General features: G+C 48.8%; 1 protein-coding gene and 1 non-coding gene across 4 annotated transcripts in view; one reads left to right on the top strand and one right to left on the bottom strand.

Moving 5' to 3' along the window:
- Positions 1-26,160, top strand: part of KCNIP3 (potassium voltage-gated channel interacting protein 3) — a 76,542-nt gene that overhangs the window by 36,184 nt on the left and 14,198 nt on the right. The window contains exon 1 of one of the 3 annotated variants that reach the window (XM_074354498.1): positions 13,844-15,814. The exons of the other annotated variants lie outside the window; for them this stretch is intronic. Coding sequence (XP_074210599.1) covers positions 15,712-15,814 — 103 coding nt within the window. The 5' untranslated portion in view covers positions 13,844-15,711. Of the gene's footprint in view, positions 1-13,843; positions 15,815-26,160 lie in introns of those variants that run through there. 3 annotated transcript variants of the gene reach the window in all.
- On the bottom strand, positions 3,318-3,390 carry TRNAA-AGC (transfer RNA alanine (anticodon AGC)). The gene has a single exon. It is a non-coding gene; the product is annotated as a tRNA-Ala (tRNA).

Genomic DNA, 26,160 nt, shown 5'->3' with positions numbered 1-26,160 from the left:
TGATGATCCAATTCCTTCAGAGAGAAGAATGGACAGACTGGGAGGCAAAGGTGGGACTCAGATCCAGGACCTCCAGCTCCCAGTCCTGGGCTCTGGCTTTTTCACCTCAGATCCCAAGGTCTTGATTCCCAAGTAACTTATCCGCATCCAGCTGACGCAGGGCATCTGTAATAAACATACCTCCCTGAGCTGCCAGAGGCGACCGCAGAAGCCGAGAAACTGGCACCAGGCGTCCCGGATGGAAATTCCCCAAGACACCCTTGGGCCCTTGGCTCGAGTTCAAACAAAGAAATGCTTATGTCCAGACATCTTCACAGATTAGCAGCAAGGATGTGACTTGAGAGCACTTAGCATCAGTGTCATAAAGCATGAGGATTGATGACCCTGTGTGACTGGGGTGAATGCCAGGGGGAGCAAGCATTATCTGAGTGATGCTCAGGGAAGCCAATGATGCTCCCCATGTACCTTTTGTGCATAGGGCCCTAGCCTTGATTCAACACGATATTAAGATAACCCAGCACTATTTAATGGAGCCCCTCCGTGCACAGAGCATTCACATGTGCACTGGTGCACCTGAGACTCATGACAGCAATCTGAGGGGGCAGACCTGGGATTAAGGATTATTTCTCCCACTTTGGAGATGAAGAGCTGAGGCCCAAGGAGGAGAGAAGTAACGTAGCTTAGGTTACACAACCCTAGATCTCCTGACTCATCATTACCCAGTCCTTTTGCCAACACAGAGAGGTGGGAAAGACAAGTTCAGCCAAGAAATATAATTTACCCAGAGAAACTCACAAATCAACATGGTGGACGTTGTATAAACTCTAAGGGTCTGAAGTGAGGTTGCTGCGGCCGGCCTTATCCGGTCCTGTCATTCTGGGGCTAGTTGGTTGCCCTGGGCTGGAGCGGAGTAAGGATAAGAAAAGACACAAGAAGAGCTGAGACATCCTCCAAGTGCAAGAGGGAACAGGAATTTCCCATCACATTGGATGAGGGAGTAAGTAGGAGGGGCTCTGAGGACACGGTACCCTCAAACATCCCTCATTCCATCACCCTATCAGTATTACTAGACTCTTGTAAACCCCTGGGACAATAAACGAGGATTTGAATATGCCTTGTATCCGGATGGAGGTATGAAGAGAGGTCCTCACTAAGGGGGAATCAGATCACTGGGTAATCAAAAGAGAGTTTTCCCATAAGTAGTCAGTGAGGGGTCCACCACCACAGTGACACTTGGAGAAGTGTCCACATGGTCAAGTAGCTCAGTTCTCTCATGCCTGCCAAGTCTTTCCAGACCATGAGAACCATGGAACCTAGAATTGCTTAATTAAGAAGCATGAAGTTCCTTTCCTTCCAGAGACCGCTGGCCCTGATTCTGGTCCAAGATGCTGAGAGATCCCATGATTCCTATGATGGGCAAAGACTTATTCCTAGAAGCTGGTTCCAACATGGGGAACTTCATCTCTTTAGTACTTCTTGTGGAACATTGTCTATGGATGACAAATTCTCTCAGTTTTAAACTCTGAATGTCTTAATTTGTCCTTTATTTTTTTGAAGGATGTTTTTGCTGGGTATAGAATTATAGGATGGCTGGTTATTCCTCTTAGAGCAAAATGTTATTCCATTGAATTCTGGCTTTTATGGTCTTGGTCCCTAACTCTACCATCATTTGTACTGTCATTCCCCTGAATGTCTTTTTTCCTCTGGATACATTCAAAGTTTTCTCTTTACCTTTGGTTTCCAGCAGTTTGACCAAGATGTGCTGAGCTGTGGTTTTCTTTGTGTTTATTTTGCCTGGGTTTTGTTGAGGTTATTGAAACTGTGGTTTGATAGCTTTCTTCAGTTTTGGAAATTTTTCTTCCATTATTTCTTCAAATTCTAATTCCATCCCTTTCTCTCTCCTCTTCTTCTGGGACTCTAATTACACATTTGCTAGGCTTCTTAAACTTTGTTCTTTGTCTCACATCTTCCTTATATTCTTTTCCATTTTTTTCTTTCATTTTTAGCCCATCCGCATTTACTGGAATTATTTACTGTGATTATCGACATGGTTGAATTTACATCTGCCATTTTACTACTTGTCTATTCTTTGTTCTCTGTTCTTTCTTTACTGCCGTCTGTTGCGTTAAACAAATTTTTTTTCAGTGTACCATTTAAATTCTGTTGATTTTTAAAACTATTATTTTGAGTTACTTGCTTACTGGATCTTCTTGGGATTACAATATACATTTTAATTTATTACAATTTACTTCAAAATATTAACTTAATTCCGGTAAAATATGAAAACTTTCCTCCAGTGTATTTTCTTTTTCTCTCTCCTCCTGTATGCTATTATCATCACCAATATTATATTCAAATATATTACATCACATATATCACTATATATGTTATAAGCCAAAACATACAGTGTTACAATTATTAGTTTATGCAAACTTGTATCTTTTAAAAAACTCAAGAGTAGAAATCATAAAAATATTTCTGTAGTCTTTTAAATGCATCCACATAATTACAACTTGTGGTAACTTTAATTTTTTTCCTGCAGATTTGATTTATTTCCTTTCAGTCTGAAGGACTTCCTTTAGTATGTCTTATAAGGCAGGTCTGATAGCAGTGAATTCTCTCGTTCTTTGTTTATCTGGCAATATCTTTATCTTCATTTTTGAAGAATAGTTTTTGCTGAATAAAGAATTCTTGGATGATAGTTTACCTTTTCTTTCAGTGCCTTGATTATGTCATTCCACTGCTTTCCAGCCTCTATAATTTCTGATAAGAAGTCAGCTTAAATTCATATTGTTGTCTGATTGTGATATGTCATTTTTCTCTTGCTTTCAAGGGTTCTCTCTGCTTTCAAGGTTTTCTCTTTGTCTTTGTATTGCAAATACAAATGACTTTGACTGTGATATGTATAGGTTTAGATACCTTCATGATCCTATTTTGGATTATTTGTGCTTCCTGGAACTGTGGATTTATGTTTTTCATTCAAACTGGGGAATTGGGGGCTATTATTTCTTCAAATATTTTATCTGCTCCTTTCTCTCTCTCTCTTATTCCTCTGCGACTCTCATCACAGATACGTTGGTATGTTTAATATTTGCCCACAAGTATCTGAGACTCTTTTCATCTTTCTTCAGTGTTTTTTCTCTCTGTTCTTCAGGTTTGATGATTCCTATTAATCTATCTTCTGGTTCACTGATTCTTCTGCCAGCTCCAATCTGCTATTGAGCCCCTCTAATGAATTTTTAAAATTTTGGTTATTTCACTTTTCGTTTCCAGAATTTCCATTTGGTTCTTTCATATTTTCTTTTTTTTTTCTTTAATGGAGGTACTGGGGATTGAACCCAGGACCTTGTGCATGCTAAGCACACACTCTACCACTGAGCTATACCCTCCCCCCATATTTTCTATTGCTTTATTTAGATTCTCCATCCACTAAATCACAGGTCATATTTTCCTTTAATTTTTAAAATATGGTTTCCTTAAGTTTTTTGAATACATATATTTTATTTTGTTTTGTATTTTATTGAAGTGTAGTTGATTTACAATGTTAGTTTCAGGTATGCAGCAAAGTGACTCACTTATACATTCACATACATATGTATTTTTTCTGTTCAGATTCTTTTCCATTATATGCTATTACAAGAAATTAAATATAGTTCCCTGTGCTATACAGTAGGTCCTTATTTTTCTATTTTATATATAGGCTTTTTTTGGGTGGTAGGGGTAATTAGGTTTTCATTTATCTATTTGCTTATTTATTTGGAGGTACTGGGGATTGAACCGAGGACCTCATGCATGCTAGGCATGTGCCATGTCACTGAGCTACACCCTCCCCTCCTATAGTTTTTTAAATATATTTTTAATAGCTACTTTGAAGTCTTTGTCTGCTAAACCCAGCATCTAGTGATTCTTAGAGACATTGTCTATTGTCTGCCTTTTTTTCCTGAGTGTGAGCTAAATTTTCTCGTTTCTTGGCATCACTTTTAATTTTCTGTTGAAGACTGGGTCAGGCGCAAGTGCAGCTCTGTGTGGCAGGTGGTATCAGCTTCTGTGGGTCACCTGTGTTGTGAAGGTTGGAGGCAGTCAGAGACAGATGTAGGCTCCAGTTTGTTCTGGCTTGCACTTCGTGTCAGTTTTTTCCCCTTTCTTCTGGTGCTGCTGACCTACAGCCACTTCCGGGATGTGCAGAGGGAACAGCCTTCCAGAGACTTCTTCCCCGGCTGCCACAGTTGTGTAAGGACTCATTCTTATTTCTTTAAAATATATTTTTATTTATTTATTATTGTATTACTTATTTTTTATTTGGGGGTGGGGAGGTAATTAGGTTTACTTATTTTTACAGGAGGGACTAGGGATTGAACCCAGGACCTCGTGCATGCTAAGCATGTGCTCTACCACTTGAGCTATACCCTTCCCCAGGGCTCATTCTTATGATAAAGCCTTATTCCATACCCCTCGTGGTAGTTCTGCGGCCCTTACCAAACCCTAACCGATACAAGATCCCAATTCTCTGTTAAAATTTAAACTTCATCTTTTCATTCATCTTATCCACTTCTTTTTCCATTTTAAAAAACATTAATATTAACATAAACATTTATATTATAGTTATTTTGAAGTCTTTATCTGCTAATTCCAACATCTGGGTCATCTCTGGGTTCTGTTTCTATTAACTCCGTGATCAGCCACTTTTTCCTTCTTCTCATGTCTAGCAGTTTTTTTTTATTGCAAGCTGAAAATTACAAATGATATGCTGAAGAGCCTCTGGATCAGCTTCTCTCCCTGTAAAGAGTGTTAAGCTTTGTTTCAGCAGACAGTTAAAATCCTGGCAAATCACACGACTTCTGTCAAAGTTTGCTTTTAGGCTTTATGTAGGCAGATCTGTTTCAGATTTTTCCTTATTTATAGAATGTAGCTCTTCTCTTAAGGCATGGCCTTAATCCTAAAATGTGACCTTTCTGGATGAGAGAAGCAGAAGGTGCAGGGGTTCATCAGTGTCCCCTGTTTTGGCTGGGCCTGAACCTCAGTGCTTCCTCGGGGCTGTAGATGTCTGAAATGTCTGTTCAGCAATCAGCTCCCGGAGCGGTTATTCTCTGCAAGCCCTCCTGGAGTCTCTCCCTGCTCACATACAGCCTGAGAATTGGCCAAGGACCCACGGTATATTTTCATGTTGATTTTTGGGACTGATCTTTCTCTTTGGCTTCTCCTTTCCCCCTTTTCCCCCTGAAATCATGGCCACTTTAGCGGTTCTGCACGCTGATCTCTTTTTCCTCCATCCGGTGTGACCACCAGCACTAGTGTTTTGGGAGACACGCTCAGGGATAAAGATGAAATGAACTTGGGAATCGGTGAGTGTGAGTCCTTCTCGTGAGGATCACCGCCCTATGTTAATTGCTGTCCAATGTCCGCGTGGGGTTGCTTTAAATAGTTTGTCCAGATTTTATAGTTGTTTTCAGGGGTAAGGTAAGTCTGACACTAGTTACTCCACCATGATTGGAACTTCCTTTTCTGCACCCAAGAGGCTGAGAGAGGTAATGGCATCTGTTTGGTTAAAAACACAGATGTATTCAAACTCACCCAAACTCCTGCTTGGTCTCTGAGCATCACTGGGATATACAGTAAGTCCTTTCTCTGTAATAACAACAGAAGCTACAGCCCTTACTGAGAACCTTATATGGGCAAAGGACACACTGCTTTAAGTGTTTTAGATGAACTAACTTTTGACCCTCACACTCACTCTGTGATATAGTTATCACCATTTCCACTTATAGTTGTGGAAACTGAGTCATGTTAAGGCTAAGTGACTTGCCTCAGATCACATAATTAATAAGTGGGGAAAGCCAGGATTTGACCCCATGCAGCCTGAATACAAAGCCTGCACTATTAACCATTACACTACATTGCCACTTAAAAACTATCTCAATTTTTTTTTTACAATTTTGTTATAAGTTACAAGAAAAAAAAAATCACAGTATCAGCATAGCCCTTAAAGGTACAGGTTTTCCGCCCTAGCTGCATTTGGGTGGGATGTGTGGAATCTGCCGGCTTCACTGTCAGTGAGGTTCCCCCCTGTCCAGACCTTCTGCCTCCACCTCAGTCCAGGCCACACTCATCTTCCACCCAAGCTCTCCTCTGTCCTCATCGTGGGCTTCTCTGCCTCCAGGCTTGTCCTCTGAGCAGCAGGGACAGAGCTAGGCTGGGGGGTGCTGATGAGGACTGAGGCCACGAAAACCAGGCCAACCATCAGGCTAGGAGGTGGGGCAACCTGGAGGTGGTGAGAAGCAGCAGGAAGTTCCCAGCCCCAAGACTGGCAACTGGCAAGGCACACCTCAAGGGCAGGATGGGGAGGCAGGAGTTTGAGGGCACACCAGCCATCTCTCTGTGGCACTGCCTTCAGGATGAATCCAAACCACAGCTCTGCCCCTTACCAGCTGTGAGCACTTGGGGCAAAGAAATTGAGGCTTCGTGGAAAAGAAAACCTAAGTAATGATGACTTAAATGAGACAGGGGTTTCATTTTCTCAAGTAATAAGAAATTGAGAGGCAGGTAGTTGTTAGGTTTAGTTGGCAGCTCAAGGCATCAGCATCCAGGAACTTGTATTTTTCTCTCATGGCTCCAGGTACAGCCATCATAACCCCATTCCAGAAAGAAGGGCAGAGAAGTGCAAAAAAAGTCCATCCCCCTCTTTTTAGGATGGTTTCCTAGGAGCCCCACCCAGTGCCTTCTCATTATATCTCATTGGTCCAAACTGGGTCACATGGCCATCTCCAGCCACAAAGGAAGCTGGGAAATGTAGTTTTTTTCTTTTCTTTCTTTTAGCAGAGCACGTTATTGCCTCCAACAAAATTATGATTCTGTTAGACAGAAAGGAAGTACAGATACTAAGTCTATGTAACCAGAAGTCTCTGCCACAGGGGTAAATGGCATAATTTCCTCCATCAATAGAGTTGACGTGAGGATGAAACCAGGTAGTTCTTGTAAAGCACCTAGCAGATACCTGGCTCAGTTAGTGGCAGTGGGTATTCTTGACCTTGAGCTTTGCTAATGGCCCATCTGAGAAATGTCTTCACAAGAGGCTGACTCTGCAAAACCCTCACCAGGACCACCCACCCAGAGCAAGGGCTCAATAATTGCTAGTGGCATGGACTTGTCTAAACCCCACCCAAGGACAGACCTATCAGTAGAGGTAAGTGAGACACAGTCTGAAGCCTTTTTAAAACCCTCCATTGGAGGAAGTTGACCCTTAATAGCCCCACTCAGTAGGGGAGGGGTGAGACCTTGGGCCTCGGGCCCAGAGGCTGCAATGAGAGGGGTACTAATTGTCTGCCCCAATCTACCGCTGATCTTCTCCCTCTTTAGAGAGTTCTGGTTTCAGCCCCAGATTCTGGTGTCTCCCTTCCCTCTTCAGCCCCAAAAAGAGCTGGGCCTTCCTACTCGCCCCAGGGGGGCGGGTCTGACTGATCTGAGCCATCATGTTGGCATTAATTAAGGTGGATCTGGTGCTGTAACAATGAGATGCCCAAAAGCCTGTAGCTTAAGAACAAAGTTTATTTCTCTCTCTGTGACCTTCTTGAGGTCTGTGTTCAGGTTGGTGGGAGACTTTGCCCTACAAAGACATTCAGGGCCCAGATGCCGTTCACCTTGTGGCTCTGCCAACCCCTAGGGCTGTGTCACTATTACATGATTAAGGCTGGTCCCTGCCACGTTTGGGCTCCAGCTGTAGGAATGGGGCAGGAAGCAATGCCCAGTGCAGTAAGGGCTCCAGCCAGAAGGGGCGCTCTTCACCTCTGCTCACATTCTGCTGGAGGAAACTTAATCACGTTTCCAGGCTGTGGGGGTTTTGGAAAGGCAGTTCCAAGCTACATGTGTTCAGTAACAACTCTATCTATCACCACAAAAGGGTAGAATGGACTTTGGTGGTCTCTGTCCCTGTTCACCAGCAAACACCCATGACCATCCTTTTTCCATGTATATAACACACTTCGTCCCTCCCTAAAAGGAGATGAGGTAAGAATAGGAAACACACAGTAGACAGTGATCCATTGCAATGATTAAATCTTGCTAGACAGAAATGACAAATACCAGTATCACTGCTGTCAGAACTCTCCCTGTCCAAACTCAGGAATGGAGCAGATTCAGATAATTTTTTGAGATATCTTTTCTTCGTGGACTCTCATGGATGTTATCCAAAACTCAGGGATCAGATACATTTGGATAATGCATTACACTACTCATAACCTGAACGCACTAGACATAACTCTCACTATCTGAATTCAGGAAGCACATGGATTTGGAGAGTGAGGATTCCTGGGCTACCTGTCCTGGCAGTGAAATGAGAAAGTCAACTGGCCACCTCAGTTTCGCTGTCTGGAACCACGCTTCGTCCCCGTCCTCCCCCGACCCAGCTTTGCCCTCCAGGAGGACCTTCCCTGTCAATTTCCCCCTTAGCCACATTGGAAGTAGGAGGTGTTGGGAGGTGTGCCCTCCTTTGAGGTTGTAGAGCTGCCCAAGTTTGCTGCTAGTGTAAGTTGGGAGAGGTACTGTAAATCTTAATCAGTCACAGGCTTTTGGGAGCCAGGCTTCTGACCACAATATGATTGCCTCAAAGACTTGGTCAGTTTCTGGTCCATTTGTTTCCAGTCGGTTCCTTGGTCAGTAACCATTATCACAGTTCTTTTCTGAATATAGTTCTGAGAGCTTCTTTATTTCTTGGCTCCCTTGTCTTACCCATCACTCTCTGTCTCTTGAGGCCACCTTTGTTTGGCTGAGAACACTTAGAGGAACTTTGAAAGATGCTTTTTGCATTTTTCTCTTCTCTTTGGTCCAAAAGCGGTTTCCTCTTCCAACACCGTGAAGCCTCCAATATCTGATACCTCCCTCTTCCCTTCCATTTCTGCTTTCAAAATAGCCAGCTCTCAACTGATCTCATCTCTTTCCTTAAGGAATTTTTTAAAGTTTCTTTCTTTATCCCTTAACAGCTCACAACGAGTGGTCAGGATTGGTGGGAGGCTCTGCTCCATGTGGTCATTCAGGGAGTCAGGGCCCTTCCGTCTTGTGGCTCCATCCCCTGCCCTCAACCCCCCGGCCCCTCCCTGGTTTGTCATGGTCTGCATGGCTGAGGCTGGTCATCAACATGTCTGGGCTCCAGCCGGTGGGAAAAAAGAAGAGATGATGAGTAGCAGACTTGTCTTAAGACCTCTGTGCCCAGAGCAGCACCCATCACTTCCACTGGCAAGAACTTAGTCACATGGCCACACCAAATTGCAAAGGGGTCTGAGAAATGCTACCACCATCAGGCAGCCATGTGCCAGAGAGTCAAGTCCCTACCTTACTGGGTCTGTTTGAGGACTTGGGTGATGCTGTAAGACTTTTTTTTTTTTTTTTTTTTTTTTTTTTACTATAGAAGAGAAGAGAATGAGTTTTTGTGGAGGGCTAGCAGTCTCTGCTACAGTGATGGTCTCACTCTTTTTGCCAGCAACTGGTTTAGGGATGGTGTGTGAAACAATTCAAGCCAATGAAATATGAAGGATTGTTCATGAGAAGCTTAACAGAAAAGTCTCCCTCAATATAAGAAAGAAACATCAGAAGAGTTGGTCCCTTCTCTCCCAGGACGTTGTCTTGTCAGGATGTGATGTCTGGAACTAGGCATCTCTCTTGTGATCATGAGGTCAGCAGGCTGTGAATAAGGTAGATGCTCTGAGGCTGGCACTGTGGGTAGATACAAGAACTCAGTCCTTAATGATACTGCTGGATCTGAGATGACTGTCCCTGGAGTCAGCCTCCTGCTGGACTTCTTATGTGTGACATGGAGCAATTCCCTACAATTTAAACTAATGAATGGAGGTTTTCTATTACCCGCTACCATAAATCTCTCACATTTCATCTGTAGTTGGACAGGAACAGAGATTGTGAGAATGGGTTCTGTGTGACCCTACAGGTCTGTTTGATTGAGGGCTTGGGTGATGCCATAAGGCAAAGATAACTGGACCCCCTTGCTGTCACTTCCTAGGTGGTCCTGGCCCTGATAAGGCAGGCTTCTCCAGGAACAAGGTTCTTCAGTTGTGTCTTGGGATGCTTTCACATCCATCAGCTTGTCAGATGCTCATAGCTCACGGTGTGACAGGCAGGTAAATATCACCAAGGCACCCCATTTTACAAGAAGGAAAAGAAGGCTGGGAGAAGTGCTGTGCTTTGGCCAAGTCTTCGTAGGGCTGGAACTATTGACTTGGCCCTGGTTCTCCTGCACTCCCGGTCCAGTGCTCTTGCTAGTGACACAGGACACTCTCTGCCAAAATAATTGGAGAAAAGGCATCATCTGAAATTTCATAAACACTTATACAAGGCAGTTAACACCCGGATCTTCAGGAAGCTTGTACTCTGGTGGGAGAGCAGAAACAAATAAATGAGCAAGTAAATATCTAAATTCACATCGCAGTAACTGCAGAAAGGGGATATGATGGGGGCCATGTAGAGACTAATAAGGGGAGGCAGGGGAGACACCCCTGCAGACATAACAGTAAGCTGAGACCCAAAGGACGAGTAGGGTGGGTGAAGAGGAGGAGGAGGGACAGCACCGCGGCTCAGGGAAGAGCCCACACAGAGACCTGGGGTGGGACAGTCCGGGCTCACGGAGGTAGCTGCATGCGTGGCTGGGGTCGTGAGAGCAAAGGAGAGGAGGAGCCTGACCACACAGGTGGTGCTGAATGAAAATCACCTCTGGAGCTGGACTGCTTGGGTTCACATCCTGATGCTATGGTTTATCAGCCTCACGGCCTGAAACGAAGCATTAACCACTCTGTGCTTCGGTGTCTTCCTCTTTCTTATCAAGTCCCGACCTTATCAGGATCTGGGAGGAGTCAGGGAGATGAGCTGTGTTCCAGTGCCTGGTACACAGTAAGTGCTCAGTAGATGTCAGCTGCTCTTAAGGGGCTTGTTATGGATTTCGGTCTTTGTTCTGTCAGTAATGGAGAATGCATGAATCAGGACCATCTTGGTTGCAAGGGACAGCAACCCAACTCACACTCGCTTAAGCGACAATAGGGGGATTTATTGGCTCATATAACTGAAAGATAAAGGTTTGGATCTGCCATCAGGCACAGCTGGATCCAGGCACATAGCACTGTCTACTGGACCCAGCCTTTCTCTCCACCTTTTGCTCTGCTTTCTCATGAGGTGACTACATTCTCAGGCTCTCTGTTCTCACATGGTGGCAGGGAGGCCACTTAGCTGCCATAGTGAAAGAGAATGCCTCTCTCCTGATTGCCATGGAGGTCGCCCACCATCCTGGCTCCCATCTGGTGCCCATCCCTGAGCCAATCCCATGGCAGTAGAGGGGTGGAGTAGAGTGGAAGAAGAGGAATTGATGCTGATCGACCAATCATGTCCCCAAACCTCTGAAATCCCTGCCCCGAGGCTGGCAGGGGCAGCAGATTCTGCAAAGGAAATCGGGGCACTGTTACCAGGTCAGGGAGAGGAATACCAACCAGGCAAACACAACCAGTGTTGAGTCAGAGCCACTGGTGGTTTTAAGCAAGGGAAGGACAGGCTCTGATGTTCATGTTGAGATGACTACTCTGGTTGCTGAACGGAGAAGTGGGCAGAGAGGAGGTGGGGAGAGAAATTGGGGGATGGTGTCAGGAGTCCAGGAGAGAGGGACAATGGTGTGGCCAGGGTGGTTGCTACCAGGAGCAGAGATGGATGAGAAAGGGGCACAATGCCAGGGCTTGGTGACAGACTGGGCAGGAGTGAGGACAGGCAGAGCCCAGTCTAAGAGCCAGGGTTTTAACCTGAGCAGCTGAGACAGGGAGCTTGAGGAGGCACTGGTTTGGGGTAAGAATGAGAGTTCAGCTTTGGCTGCGCTGCACGCGAGGAGCCCTGGGACACCACGGGGAGGAGTCCTAGAGGGGTTTCTTTGGCAGTGGAATTCCACTCTGGTCTGGTTGTTATGAAATATGAGAAGGATGAATAAACTGCATAATGCCTGCTCTACCCAGTAGAATGCACTAGAACCAAGAGAAGCCTGCCCTCCGGGGGAGCTGGGACAGGAACAGCTTGCTGGGCTGTTTGCAGGGAATGTGTTCCTAAAACAGCCAGGGTCCGTCCTGGTCCCTCCCTTAAGAGGCAAAAGAACTCTTGAATTCCTTGAGCAGCTAGGCAGTCAGGAACACTAGGCTGGGGGCATCCAATGAATGCTGGACAAACCGCCGGGGTCCAGCCCCCGGGAGCCTGCCTGGCAGCCGTGGTGAGAAAACAGGAACACGGGCTGTGTGGAAGCTGTCTGGGCCGATACCCGAAAGACCACATGGAAGGCGTGGCTCATGCAGCCCAGAGGCCATGGGGGTTCAGAGAGAGGGTTAATGTAGGGCTGGAATAATCCAAGTTGGCTTCCTGGAGGCAGAACTCAAGTGGCATAAAAAATATTCCAGGTAAGAATGGAAAAAAATATTCCAGGCAGAAGGATGACCTCAGGTTTGGAGTGCACCCTGCTCTGCCCCAAAGCAGCTGGGGCTCTCAGACTTTCTAAATTAGACCAGGACGCCAGTGCCCCCAGGGCTTCCCACATCTCCTGAGGTCTCAAGCCAGGGCTCAGGGTCCCCCAGGCTTCCCCTGTCATCTGAGGAAGAGCCAGCTCTTCCCTCCACTCTGCTCCTCATTTCCCTACCTCTGCGGCAGCCCTCAGCCCCCAGCCCTGCAGAGATTTCTCTGTCTGTGCCCCTCCCCTCAGCCTGGGCCTCCCCCAGGGAAGGGAGCTGGCAGGGAACACGGCCAACACCCAGCTGGTTCCCTGCTCCAGGAGGCATGGGGAGGGGGGGAAAGGGGAGAATGAATGCCAGGGCAAACAACCCCCCACCCCGCCCCACTGGGGAGGGGAGCTAGCGGCAGGCGGGAAAGGCCTGGCCTGGCACCTTATGCTGTGGGAGGAAATACAGGGCTTGGGGGATTGTCTAAGCTCCCCTCTCCAGGTCCTGGGGTGTGTGACTGGGCTGTCGGCCCAGCCTCAGTGGACCTGGGTTGGCCCCAGAGCTGGCAGGCCCCAGGCTAGTGAGCGAGCAGGAGAGTCAGCTTCCCATCCATTAGGCCCCTGGCCCGGGCTGCTGATGCCGAGCGGACATTCTGCTCTCAGCTCTAGTATCCACTTAGACATCGTTAATATTTTACGCTGCATAGCCAAGGGATCAATGTCTCGTTTCTAGCTCAGTATTTGTTTATAAGCAGTCATTGAAGCTTGCTTGGGGGAGATGCTTAGGAGCACCGGGGAAACTGAGGCAGGGGAGCAGGGGTGGGGCAGCTCAGGAGGACCCCCAAGATGGCTTTCTTTGCTTGCTCTTATCTCTGACCTCCTGTCTATCTTAGGTCTTGTACCCTGTACACACCCCGCTCCGCGAACAGGGGCCATCATGTGACACATCCCAGCCCTTGTCTTCAATCCTTTACAAGCCCCTGGAAAGGCTGGATTATCACCCCCACGTTATGGATGAGGAACAGACTCAGAGAGGTTATGTACCACGGGGCTCTTAACGGGGCTGTTGAGTGAGGATTGGTGAGAACTAGCTTGGTCACGGGCTAGACTTTGCACAGCACTTATGTGTAAACGAGATGGCGGGAGGTTTCTTAACCTTTCTAGATTTTATACACAAGCAACTCGTGGGCTCCAACAGAGCCACGTTCTCCGGCAACCGTTAGCATCTCTACTTAGAACTCTTGCCTTTGGTCAGCAGAGACTCACCGCAGGCCCACTTAAATGGAATCGAAAGCTGTGCATTTACAGTGTTTTTTTTTAAAAAAAAAAACCTCCAATAACTCAGTCTTCCACCAGGTGTGTTAAACAGCGAGGTTGAGTTGTGCAGGCTGAAGGAAACGCCGCAGCCTCTCTCCGCTTGGCTGTCCCCTGGAAGCAGTGCAGTGTCCTGGGACAGCGCCTGCTCCGGAATCCAGCGGGCTTGGGCTGTACCTGTGTCCCCTTCCATAATCCACTTTCTAGGTCTCGGTTTCCTGACCTGTAAAATAGGGGAAGAGGAATGCCCACTGGGGAGCCCTTAAGGACTGCAAGTAAACCTAAAAGCTTGGCTCCCGTACGCCAGCTCCAGCAGGGGCCCTCAGCCGCGTACGCTGCGGTTTCCCACCGCACCGTGGTAATTGACCTCTGCGCCTGGATCGCAGTACACGCTTAGTATTGTTGAATGAATGACAGAGCGGCTAGCAGAGGCTCCACAAATGGAAGCTGCTACTGTTCAGGATATAGGTCCAAACAGGGCTCACGCTCACAGGCTTGGTGCGGGGCTGGATATCCCCCTCCACTAAGACGCCAGAAAACAGAAGAACTCGGTGTTCACCGCCGCTCGCGCTTCCAGAGCTCTGGAGTCCCGGGCTGATGAGGACACCGCGGTGCGCAGCGCCCGCTGGAGGGCAGCAGAGAGTCACTCCCTCAAGTCCCGGAGTTTGGGGGCTTGGAGGATTCTGGGCTTCGCTCTGCCACGCTGTCTCCTCTCCCCTTCCTTTCTCCTTCCTTTTCGTGGCTTTTCTTTCCTGCTCAGTGTCCCCGGGCAGGAAGAAAGCGATCCACAAACGAATTAGCACTCTCTTGAACTGCCCGCGCATAGCATTTGGCATCCGCTCAGCTCTTTCCCACAGCCGGAAAGGCAGGCACCAGCCCCTCTTTACGGAGGACGAGGAGGCTGCAAGTCCGTAACTCAACCAAGGTCACGCAGCAAAGTCAGGACTTGAACTCATCTCCGTAGACGCTAATGCCGAGGCCCAACTCCCTGCTAAAGCCTCGAGCGCATGCGGGTTTCCAAAACCGGAGAACTTTGGATACCAACTTTTCCATTTTCAACGGGGGCCAAGTTCAATCTCCGGCCGAGGGCTGATGGTTGTGGGAAATACCCTGGGGCAAGAGGGCTTCCCGGATCCTCCTAAAGCCACCTCGGCGCTGGCCCGCGGGGCGGAAAGCGGCGGCGGCCAGGCTCAAGCTCCTCTCAGCCAGGAGAGTGGAACCCCGACTCTCCACGGAGAGCGACGCTGCGGCTCCCTTCCTCTCCAGCCCCCTCCCCAGCCACTCGGCCCCCACCTGCACGGGCATTTCGGTGAAACTACCGACCGCGCGGCCTCCCGGGGGCTGGCCGGGGAGCGGTGGCTGTGCGCCAGGTTCCGTCCAGGGGCTGGACCGTGCGGGGCGGGGCTGCCTCCCTCCGCCCCTTCCTGGGCTCGCGAGGGGGGGCCGCAGGGGACTCCTCCCCGGGTGGTCGCCGCGCCTAGGCCAATGAGCGCGCGGGGAGCCGCGATGGAGGCTGGTGCCCCCGGGAGCGCCGGGGACTCCCGCCGCCGCCGCTCCCCCGCGCCCCGGAGCCCGTGGGGCTGGAGGGGGGGTTGGCGAAAGAGGCGCGGCGCCCGCGCCGGGCATGGAGGCGCCTCTGGCCCGCTCCCGCCACCCGAGCTGCGCTCCGCGCCGCCGCCGCGCCTCGAAGTTTGCCGGCTGACTCGCAAAGTTGCGCTCGGGCTCCGCTGCCGCGCCGCGTCCAACCTCTCTGCGGGCCCCAGCTCGCCGCCGCCGCCGCCCTCCGCGGGGCCCCGGCCGGGTCGACATCCGCAGCCCCGCCTGCCGGGGGGCATGTGAGCCGCGGCCTCCCCTAGAGACCGGGCGGGCTGCACCGGCCCCGGTGCTCCCGAGGCAGCGCGCGGGCAAGGGGCACGCCCCGGCCCCAGGCAGCCCGGGCCGCCATGGGCATCCAGGGCATGGAGTTGTGCGCCATGGCCGTGGTGGTGCTGCTGTTCATCGCCGTCCTCAAGCAGTTCGGCATCCTGGAGCCCATGTCCATGGAAGGTAAAGCGTGGCCACCCGCCCCTCCGCTGCCCTCCCCAGGGGGCCAGGGGTCTGTGGGGAGGGAGCAGCACATGCGCTCCGGGGCGCGGGTATCTGGGTCCGGCGAGGAGCGGCCCTCGGGGACGCTGCCCTCCGCCGCGCTGGCCGCCTCGGCCGCCGCCCGCTCCTGACTCCGGAGGGCTGTGACTGGGACTAAGGGGGCAGAGAAGGCTCGGGCTCCGAGGGGATGGGGTCGCGGCGCTTGGGGTGGGTGTGAGCGAGGATGCCGGTGACACCTTGAGCGGGCATCCCTGACTGTCCTAGGCCTGCCAGTCCGAGCGGCCCCCGGTGATCGCAGCCGGCTTGGCCGCCCGGCGGTGGGAGGTGGCACAGGGTGAAGATTACAGGAAGGACCCTCAGCCCAGGGCGTCTGACTACAGCGGCGAGTAATATAAAACCTCTGCGCGTGATGGGGCCGTCCCTTCCGCCCCCAGCCCACATCCAGTTCCCCTTCCCCAGGCAAGGCTCAGGCCCACGGCATCAGTAACCAAACCCTGAGGCGCCACTGTCTCAATAAAACATTAGCTGAGGAGACAGACCTACTCTAAAAGCAGACGTTGACGGCCTCCCTGGGATCCCCAACAGATACCCCCGACAAGTACCCTTGGAGCTGCTTCCCCACTTGGTACCTCCTTCCCACTTCTGGGCGGGTTAGGAGAAGGAACTGCTCCAGGACACACCCCTTGTGAAGGGGACCTTGACCCACCAGGGCTGTAACTTATCCTCTACAGCTCTGTACCTGGCCTGTGGAGAAGGGTCCATCCTGTCCCATGCCTGTCACCTGTCTGCCCCTGCTGTCCTCTTAGAGGAGGATGGGCCTCCTGCCTACCTCAGCACTCTGCTGACCTTGCCAGGCTCCAGCTCCTGGGACTGAAACCCAGAAGCCAGAGGGGAGGAGGGAGAACTCGAGGTTGCCTCTGAACAGCCCAGCAGCCCCTCCAGCCTGGGGATGTGCCCCCAAACCCCTTCAAAGGGCTGCTGAGAGCAGGAAGGGGCACAGGGCCAGGAAGCAAGGCCCAGGCTCTATTCTGCCTTCAGAGCCCAGGGCTGGCTCTTTACCTGGGCCCCTCAGAAGCCATTGGGCTCCATCACACCTTTTCTAGGTGAGTTCAGGAGGCCCAGAGAGAAGGGACTTGCTCAAGGCAGTTCTGAGAGGTGCCACCTTGAACTTTACATTTTAGTTGGGGAAGAAAATTACCCAAACTGGGCCTGCACTTGGCTGGATGGATACTGACCCCGGCAGGGGGAATCTAGGGGACTTACTAGGAAATAGGGGTGGGGGTGGGTGGGCATCCCACGCTGCTGTGCCCTGAGGAACATGCCTCCTGTGGGGCACCAGCCCACCCCCATCCCCTATCCTTTCTCTACCTGGAGCCTGTGGTGGGAATGGGAGTGTTTGGTACCTGGGAAGCCATGGCCCCTACACTGCTCTTTGTCATTTCCTGGGCCCTCCTGGGACCACCAGGGGCCGGGAGCACGAGCCAGCCTCTCTCTACTTAAGTACTATAAACCCTTCTTAACTGAGTCCGATGTGCTCACGGGTCTGGCCGCCTGAAGTTTACCTTTGTGATTTCTAAGGACAAGGGATTTCTTTACAAGGTAATTGGATGCACACTACAGATGCTTTATTCAACTTGCTGAAAAGCCCACCTTAGGCTCTAATGAGTTTGTCTTTTCTGGTATATTTGCCCACTTGTGCCCCTTGGCATTCTGGGGCCTGGCTGCAGGGGGAGGAGCGCAGAGCCTCAGAGTCAGCCTGGTCTGAGCTGGGATCCTGTCACCCACACATACTGGCTATAAAATTCCCTTAACCTTTCTGAGCCTCAGTTTGGCTGTTCTGTAAAGTGGGACCAATAATAATTCCTGCCCCATAGGGCAGTAGCAGACTTTTAACCAGTCAGTAGGGCTTTAATGGCCCCCAGAATCATTTTTGGTGTGTAATAAATGCACTAACTTTGTGAACCATTGCTATCACTAATAATTAACGACAGAATGATTACTCTTAATAGCAGAATTGATTCACAGTTGAAAACATTTTCTCACTTAGACAGGCCTCCCCTGCTTGCATCAGAGGGAGGGAGTTTTACGTTCCAGTTCCGTGTTGCTGAGGACTGGTACCCGCTAAGTGCCTGGGAAGGCCAATTGGCCAGTGTCTAGGGTACTGTCATGGGCTGTGAGGAGCCCAGGGCCTTCAGCCCCAGCCTGGATGTGAGCTGGCACCGAGGGAAGAGTGCTGGTGCCCAGCTGCCCTCCAAGCATGCACATGTGCAGTGGGGTGTGTCTCTTGTCCCCTCTGAGCCTCCGTAGTTCTCCTCTGTAAGAGACCAGAGTTAGGGTGTCCCTGGGGATTGTTAAGAACTAATGGATTTGGGTTCTAAGGATGCAGGCTTCTAGAAGTAGATGCGGAAGTTGAAAGGCCTTCCTTTCTCTGCCTGTCGCTCTCTGTCCCTGGGCGACTCTGTCAGGGGGAGCTCCAGCCTGGGCTGGCCACTAGCTTACTGGGTGACTTTGTTGCATCTAAGCCCCTCAAGCCTCAAATTCCTCTGTAGAATGAGAATAATAATAAAATTGTTCCCCCGTACACCCCACAGGCGCGTGGTGAACTTCAAGCACTTTGAAAAAGTTACAGTGAGACTCCAGCCTAAGAGACTCAAGGGCGGGCACACTGGTAAAAAGTGAGCCTGGACTGGTGAGCTGGTGCTGGTTCGCAGGCCTGCCACAGCCCTGCCACAGACTTCTTGTCCATAACTGTGGCCCAGGGCTTGGCTTTGGCTGCTGCCTCTGCTGTCTCAGTTCACATTTCCCAAGTTCAAGACTAGTGGCTCTCAACTGAGCAGTTTGGGTGCTTAGTGGATGTTCAGTGATGTCTGGAAGCATTTTGGACTGTCACAGTTGTTGGGGGTGAGGTGGGTGCTACTGGCATTGAGTGGGTAGAGGCCGGGGATGTGGCTAAATAAACAGCCTGCAAGGCGCAGGCAGCCCCTCACCACCAAGAATGGTCAGGCCCAAATGTCTGTGGTGAGGTTGAGAAACCTTGTTCTAGGAGGAGCACTGGCCAGGGGCGAGGAGAGCCATCTTTCAGCTCTCACGTGGCCACTAACAAGCTGTCATTAACTTGGGCAAGTCACTTTCCTCTCTGACTGCTTCCTCATCTGTAAGGAACTTTCCCTGACCCCTCTGGCTCCCTGCCCCTCTGGGTGTATTAGAGAAGATACTGTCCTGAAATCTTCTGTGTCCCTGTCCCCACCCAATGTGATCAGCTCTCTGAGGGCAGCAAGGACTTGTGTCCATACGCTGTGGTCCCAGAGTGCCCAGCACTGTCTGGCAAACAGCAGGTGTTGAGTCAGTGTAAATCATATGCCATTGTCAGCCACTTATTGGGCACCCAGTGTATGCCAGGCAGTGTGAGGCTGCCAGGAACACAAGCAGTGCAGGGTCTTGGCCCTCCCTTTAGGGCAGCCCTGGGAGGTGCCCTCTGAGGGGAGGGTCCCTCTGGCTGGGGTGGGGACAGGGAGGCTGGATTGTAGGGGCCCGAGTCTCGGGGGGGTAAAGAGAAGAGAGTGTGAGGGGGAGCATGGGGAGTGCCCAAGGCGGTGATATCCTGGCCCACCACCCCGCCTCAGCTGTCCCTAGTTGCCCTCTGTGCACAGCCGGCCATGGGGGGGCCTGGCCTTGCAAAGTGACCTGGGAGCCTGGTGGGTCTGCAGCCAACTCTTGGCTTGGAGAAGGCCCACGGGTCCACCGTTCCTCCTCCTGCTCCTTCTCCTGTTCTTCTTCCCCCAGCACCCTCTCCTACCTCTGCTGGGGGCCTGGTGATGCTCTGAGCATCCTGGATGCCCTTTTCCCTGGCAGGATCCACCACTCTTGGTAAACTGCAAGGCCCTCAGGCCTCCTGCAGCCCCTGGGCAGAGTTTCCAGATCTGGGACACTGATGCCAATAACAGTGGCCAGCACCTTGTGATCACTGTCTACACTAGGCACTTGGTGCACATCATCATTTTGTCCTCAACAGCAGGCCCATTTTACAGATGGGGAAACTGAGGCTCAGGGAGGGGCAGAGCCAGGACCTTTTTGAACTCTAGTATACCCTCCTGGCTACGTCTCTAACTCCACAGTGTCCAGGAGTCTTTGGACACAGCAGTGCGTCCCAGCCTCTGACAGTGCAGGTGTCTAGAGCCCAAAGTGGAGGCAGCTGTCTGGGTTCAAATCCAAAGAGGGAAAAGTCTCCCTCGTAGAGCTGCATAAATGGGTGCCAAGCTCACAAAGCAGGGCCCGGCATGGAGTCAGGGCTGTATGCATTAGCTCTCGTCATTTCTTACTGAAAATGTCCTGTCCTGAGTGCTCCCCAGGGTCACCGGTCACTAACTGTGGACTAGAAATTGGTGGGAGAGGAGGAGGCACTTGCTAGGCAATTCACCACGGTGGGCGTCCTGCACCACGTGCTCTGTACGGCCAGGGCTCCTGAGTCCCAACTGGCTCGAGCTGCTGCCCACAGGCCCCCTGGGACAGGCTCGGGAAAGGGCAGGAGAGAGGGGGGCTCTGCGTGGGGAGGCTTCCGCAGGACAGGTAGATGGGCTGGAGCCCAGGCCTGATGTGGCTGCAGGCTGGGAGACTTGCGCAAGGCCCCCTCCCTCCCACCCCAAGTCAGCGCCTGACTGCCGCACATCCAGACACAGTCAGAGGTTTCAAGGCCACTTAGCCACAGAACCTCAAATGAAGCTTTACTTAGAAGCCTGCCCTCCCAACATATTGCTTGGATTGTGAAGGGAGTCCTGCCCCACCGGCCTCCCCTTACCGCACGGCAATCCCCGGGGCTCCTCTGTGGGACCCCAAAGTCTAGATGTCACTTGACCAGCAGAGAGTAAGTGAGGAGTGAGATCCACCAGCCGGGTTCAAGAGGGGTGGGAGCCTGCGAGTGGGAACAGCACTTGGGGTTTTGCTGTGAATGAGAGCAAAGATGGGTGATGGCTGGAGGTGAAGTCGGCTCAAGAGAAGATCCTGCAGCCCACAAGGGAGCCTTGCAAAGGTTTCAGGGCCAGCCCAGGGAGTTCATACCAGCTTCATGCTTTGGGGTAGGCCAAAAAGCGCCCCTCAGCCACAGCAGGTTAGGGTGGGAGCCCCGTTTCACTGTGTGCTCGAGGCCCAGCTTCCTCTCCCCAGGCCCACGTGAACTGTCAACCACAGGCACCCTGGACAATTTCAGGCCCAGCTGTGTCTCTCAGGGGCTGGGTTCTTGTATCCCTAAGAGGCAGGTCCCTGAGGCGGTGTTAGGACCCACGTCCCTCCTGGTCCCCAGAGGCCGCATTTGAATTATGCACAGTCACCGCAGCTTCCCTCCTCGGTGCACACTCACTAAGGAGGGGCGTGACGTTAGGTCACTAGTGTGGGGACCACACGGAGGACTCAGAGGCCCCAAGAATGAAGGGAGTGTAGAGCCTCCATCAGTGAATTAGACTAAGCTTCGTGTTAAAACAGCCTTGGGGTAAGGAAGTCCATGACCTTCCCCTGGGGGACTGCATAGATGTTTGTATTTTCCCATTTATAAATAATGTTTCCCGTTTTTTTTAATTTATTTTTTTAATTGAAGTACAGTTGATTTACAGTGTTGTATTAGTTTCTGGTGTACAGCTCAGTAATTCAGTTATTCATATAATATGTACACATTCTTTTTCATTATAGGTTATTACAAGATATTGAATATAGTTCCCTGTGCTATACAATAGGTCCTTATTGTTTATCTATTTTATATATAGTAGTTGGTATCTGCTAATCCCACATTCCTAATTTAGCCCTCTTCCCCTTCCCCTTTGGTAACTGTAAGTTTGTTTTCTATGTCTGTGAGTCTCTTTCTGTTTTGTAAATGAGTTCATCTGTATCATTTCTTTAAGATTCCACATATAAGTGAGATCATAGGATATTTGTCTTTCTCTGTCTGACCTACTTCACTTAGTATGATAATCTCTAGGTCCATCCATTTGCTGCAAATGACATTTCATTCCTTTTTATGGCCACGTAGTATTCCATTGTATATGTACCACCATTCATCTGTCGATGGACATTTAAGTTGCTTCCATGTCTTGGCTATTGTAAATACTGCTGCTATGAACATTGGGGTGCATGTACCTTTTTGAATTAGAGTTCTCTTTGGCTGTATGTCCAGGAGTGGGATTGCTGGATCATAGGGTAAATCTATTTTTAGTTTTTTAAGAAATCTTCATACATACTGATTTCCATAGTAGCTACACCAAATTACCTTCCCACCAGCAGTGTAGGAGGGTTCCCTTTTCTCCACACCCTCTGCAGGATTTATTATTTGTGGACTTTTAAATGGTGGCCATTCTGACCAGTGTGAGATGATACCTCATTGTACTTTTGCATTTCTCTGATAATTAGTGATATTGAGCAGCTTTTCATGTGCCTATTGGTCATCTGTATGTCTTCTTTGGAGAAATGCCTATTTAGGTCTTCTGAAACAGGAAACATAGCTGGGGGGGCCAGCCACCCAGCGTGTGTTATGGTGCAGCCCCCACATGCAGGCATTGTTCCAGGGCTGGGTGCAGCACTGAGCCAATAGAAGGACCTGTCAAGGTCCCCGTGGTAGAGGGAGAGACTGACCATAGACCACTTGTATTGTTCTGCTCGGGCTGCCATAACAGAAGAGCACGGACTGGGGAACTCACACAACAGAAATTTCTGTTGTCACAATTCTGGAGGCCAGAAGCCCCAGATCAAAGTGTCAGCGGTGTTGGTTTCTGGTGAGGCCCCTCTTCTTGGTGTGCAGATGGCCACCTGCTTGCTATGTCCTCCCGTGGCCTTTCCTTGGTGTGTGCATGGGGATGGGGGCAGGAGATCTCTCTTCCTCTTATAAGGGAACCAATTCTATTGGGTTAGGGCCCCACCTTTAAATCTCATTTAATCCTAATTACCTCCTAAAAACTTTATCACGTTGGGAAGTCAGGGCTTAAACATATGAACTGGGGAAGTGGGGGACACAAGTCCATAGCACCAGTAAACAGAGAAATAGGCACACGCCATAGACCCACAGGATCCAGGGCAGAAGCAGGGAGACACCCCAGGAGGGATGATGGAGCCCTGGACCCTAGTGGGGGCAGTGGAGGTGGGAGAGGCAGGTGCAGGCTGAGAGTGGAGCAGGCAGGGTTTGCACGGGGATTGAATGTTGGGAAGAAGGTCTATACCCAGGGTTTTAGCCTAAGCACCCGGTAGGATGGAGCTGCCGTCAGCGGAGCTGGGGAAGGCTGTGGGTGAAGCAGGTTTTAGGGGGGAGATCAGGATCTCAGTTTGGATTTGTTCCACTTGAGAAGCTCCTACATCTCCAAGTGCAGGTGGCAAGCAGGCAGGTGAGTCTGGAGCTCGGGTAGAAGTTAGCCCACATCCCACGATAGCTTGACTCTGTAAGGAACTTTCAGATTTTGCAGGTTCAATGAGTATAACTTTTTTCTCTCATTGTTCTCACATCATACCATTTTTCATACTAATGATTTTGAACACCCCTATTTGTGCTCATGAGCTTTTTCTGTTTCCTTATCTGTAAATTTTCTGTGCATTTCTCTTAGGATTGCTGTCCTTTTATAATTTTCCAAGTGTCTGATCTTTAATCCCGATCAGAGGTGTTCTCTCTCCCCCTCCTTGCCCTGGAGAATCTAATTATTTTTAAACATTTCAGTTAATCTCTAATAAATGCATATATATCTGATATGTGAGTCACAAAGAATAATGCGATGATTACCAGAACCAGAGAGTCACCAGCCTGCCTCTCAGAGTGACTTTCCTCTCTCACCCTAGAGGTGACCACCAGCCAGATTTGTGCTTGTCACTCCTGGATTTTTGTTCTTATTTATATAGTTATCCCTTATGTCTCCCTATAAATATATTGTTTGTTTATTCTTGGTTTTGAATTTTATTTAACAAATGGAATCAGACTGGTCTCCTAGGACTGTTTTTTCATCTAGCAATGTTTCTAAGACTCACCATATTGCTGTGTGTTGCTATAGTTCATTCATTTTTCACAGCTGTTTAATATTTCTTCCAGAGGATGCCCCACAATCTATGTATCTGCTCTGCTGTCAGGGGACATTTGATTGGTTCAAGCTGGAGTGCTGCAGGGACTCCTGGGCATGGAGTTTCTCTGGCGTATATACCTGGGGGAGGATTACTGTGCCCGAGGGTACGCAGGTATACATATGTCATTCGTATGAAAATGCAAATGGTTTTCCACAGTGGTTGTCCCAGTTTGCACACTCACCAGCATGTTTGAAAACGACCATTGATCTAGGTCCTCTCCAGCACTTGGCATTGTCAGCCTTCTTATTTCATTGTTATTATTTCCTGTCAATCCGGGAGGTGTTGCATCCTTGTTGTAATTTGCATTTTCCTGTTTATTAATGAGGTTGAACCATCTTTCATGTATTTATTCATCTTTCTGGTTTACTTTTCTGATGGTTGTCAGTTCTAGACATTCTTCTCTCATCAGTTGTAAAGACTGCATGCTGTCTCCTCCCATTCTGTTGAGTGTCTCTAACTGGCCATGGTACCCTGTGTTGAACAGAAATCCTTAATTTCGATGTAATGGCATTCGTCAGGTTTTTTCCTTTCTGGTTTTAAGATGTCTTCCCCTACCCTTAGGTTAGCAAGATACCCTTTTACCTTTCATTTTTATGCTACAGCTTACCTTTCATATTTGGGTCTTCAGTTCAGCTGGAGCCCACTTTTGCTTGTGGCGTAAGGAAGGGGTCCAGATTTATTTGCTGTGTGATGAGCAAGTTTCCCTCACACCATCTACTAAACAATCTGGCCTTTCCACAAAGCTTCTGTGAGCTTCCCTCTGTACCTCGGTGTCTTTTTGAGCTCTCTGGTCTATCAGTTTGTGTGTTTGTTTGTTCTTGGACCAAACCACACAATTTTTATTACAGTGATTGTATGTCTTAGTATGTAATAGGGAAAACTTCCTCTGCAGTCTTCCTTTCTAGATTTTTATGGATTTTTTTTATTCCCCATTATACATTTCAGAGGAAATTCATCAAGGCCCTCAAAAAATCCACCTGGATCTTTGATTGAGGTGGCATTGAATCTGTAATTTATCACAGGAGAAATAACATCTTTATAGTGTTATTATGGTCCTGTCCAAGATGGAATGCCTCATTTATTCAGATGATCTTTCTATTAGGCATCCTTTGAGTTTTGGCTAATACTTAGATGCCTTTTTAGTTTTTATTGCTATTATGAATGTTATCTTTTTTATTATATTTTCTAGGTGGTTATTACTGGTGTAGAAAATTGCTTTTGATTTCATAAATTAATCTTGCATCTGGCAGTCTGAACTCTCATGTTTATTGATTCTTTTGGTCCCTGTAGGGACCATATCATCCACAAATGGTGTTAGTTTTAAGTTATATTTCCTAACTCTTACACTGTTTTTGTGTTTTGGATTTTTTTTTGTTTTGGGGGGGTTGGTTTTTGATCTTTTTTTCTCTTTTTCGAAATTTCCTTAGAGCATTGGCAGGACATCAGTTTGTGGTAACTGTGGCCAACCTTGGCTTGTCCCAAGTCTTAAAGAGAGTGTGTCTGAGCCTTTGCTGTTAAACCTAATATTTTGTGCAAATAAATATTTGATTTGCAAATATAAGCTACATCAAGTTTAAAAAGTTCCCTTTGACTCCTAGTTTGCTTAGAGTTTTTGTTTATTTTAATTATAAATAGATGTGGATGTTTCTCTTTTTTTTTTAACATTGTTTTATTGAGTAATAGTCATTTTACTATGTTGTGTCAAATTCCAGTGTAGTGCACAATTTTTCAGTTATGCATGAAAGTACATATATTCATTGTCATTTTTTTTGCTGTGAGCTACCACAAGATCTTGTGTATATTTCCCTGTGCTATACAGTATAATCTTGTTTATCTATTCTACATTTTAAAATCCCAGTCTGTCCCTTCCCAACCCTCGCCCCCTTGGCAACCATAAGTTTGTATTCTATGTCTATGAGTCTGTTTCTGTTTTGTATTTATGTTTTGTTTTTTTTTTTTTTTAGATTCCACATATGAGCGATCTCATATGGTATTTTTCTTTCTCTTTCTTGCTTACTTCACTTAGAAGTTTCTCTCTTCTGAATTAGGATTTTCATGATTTTCTCTCCTACTCGTACAGATAAAACCTTCTCGATCCTGGTATCCCTTTTTGTTTTGTTTTTTGAAATAAATACAATTGGATTCAGTTACTTAACATTTGGTTTAAGATTTTGCATCTATGTTCAAAAGCGAAATGGGCATATAATTTTCTTTCTTTTTGTTTG

Source organism: Camelus bactrianus, chromosome 28 (assembly GCF_048773025.1).
Source record: "Camelus bactrianus isolate YW-2024 breed Bactrian camel chromosome 28, ASM4877302v1, whole genome shotgun sequence".
Classification (NCBI taxonomy): Eukaryota; Metazoa; Chordata; class Mammalia; order Artiodactyla; family Camelidae; genus Camelus; species Camelus bactrianus.
Note: the sequence above shows the minus strand (reverse complement) of the source record. Positions and strands in the feature narration are given on the sequence as shown.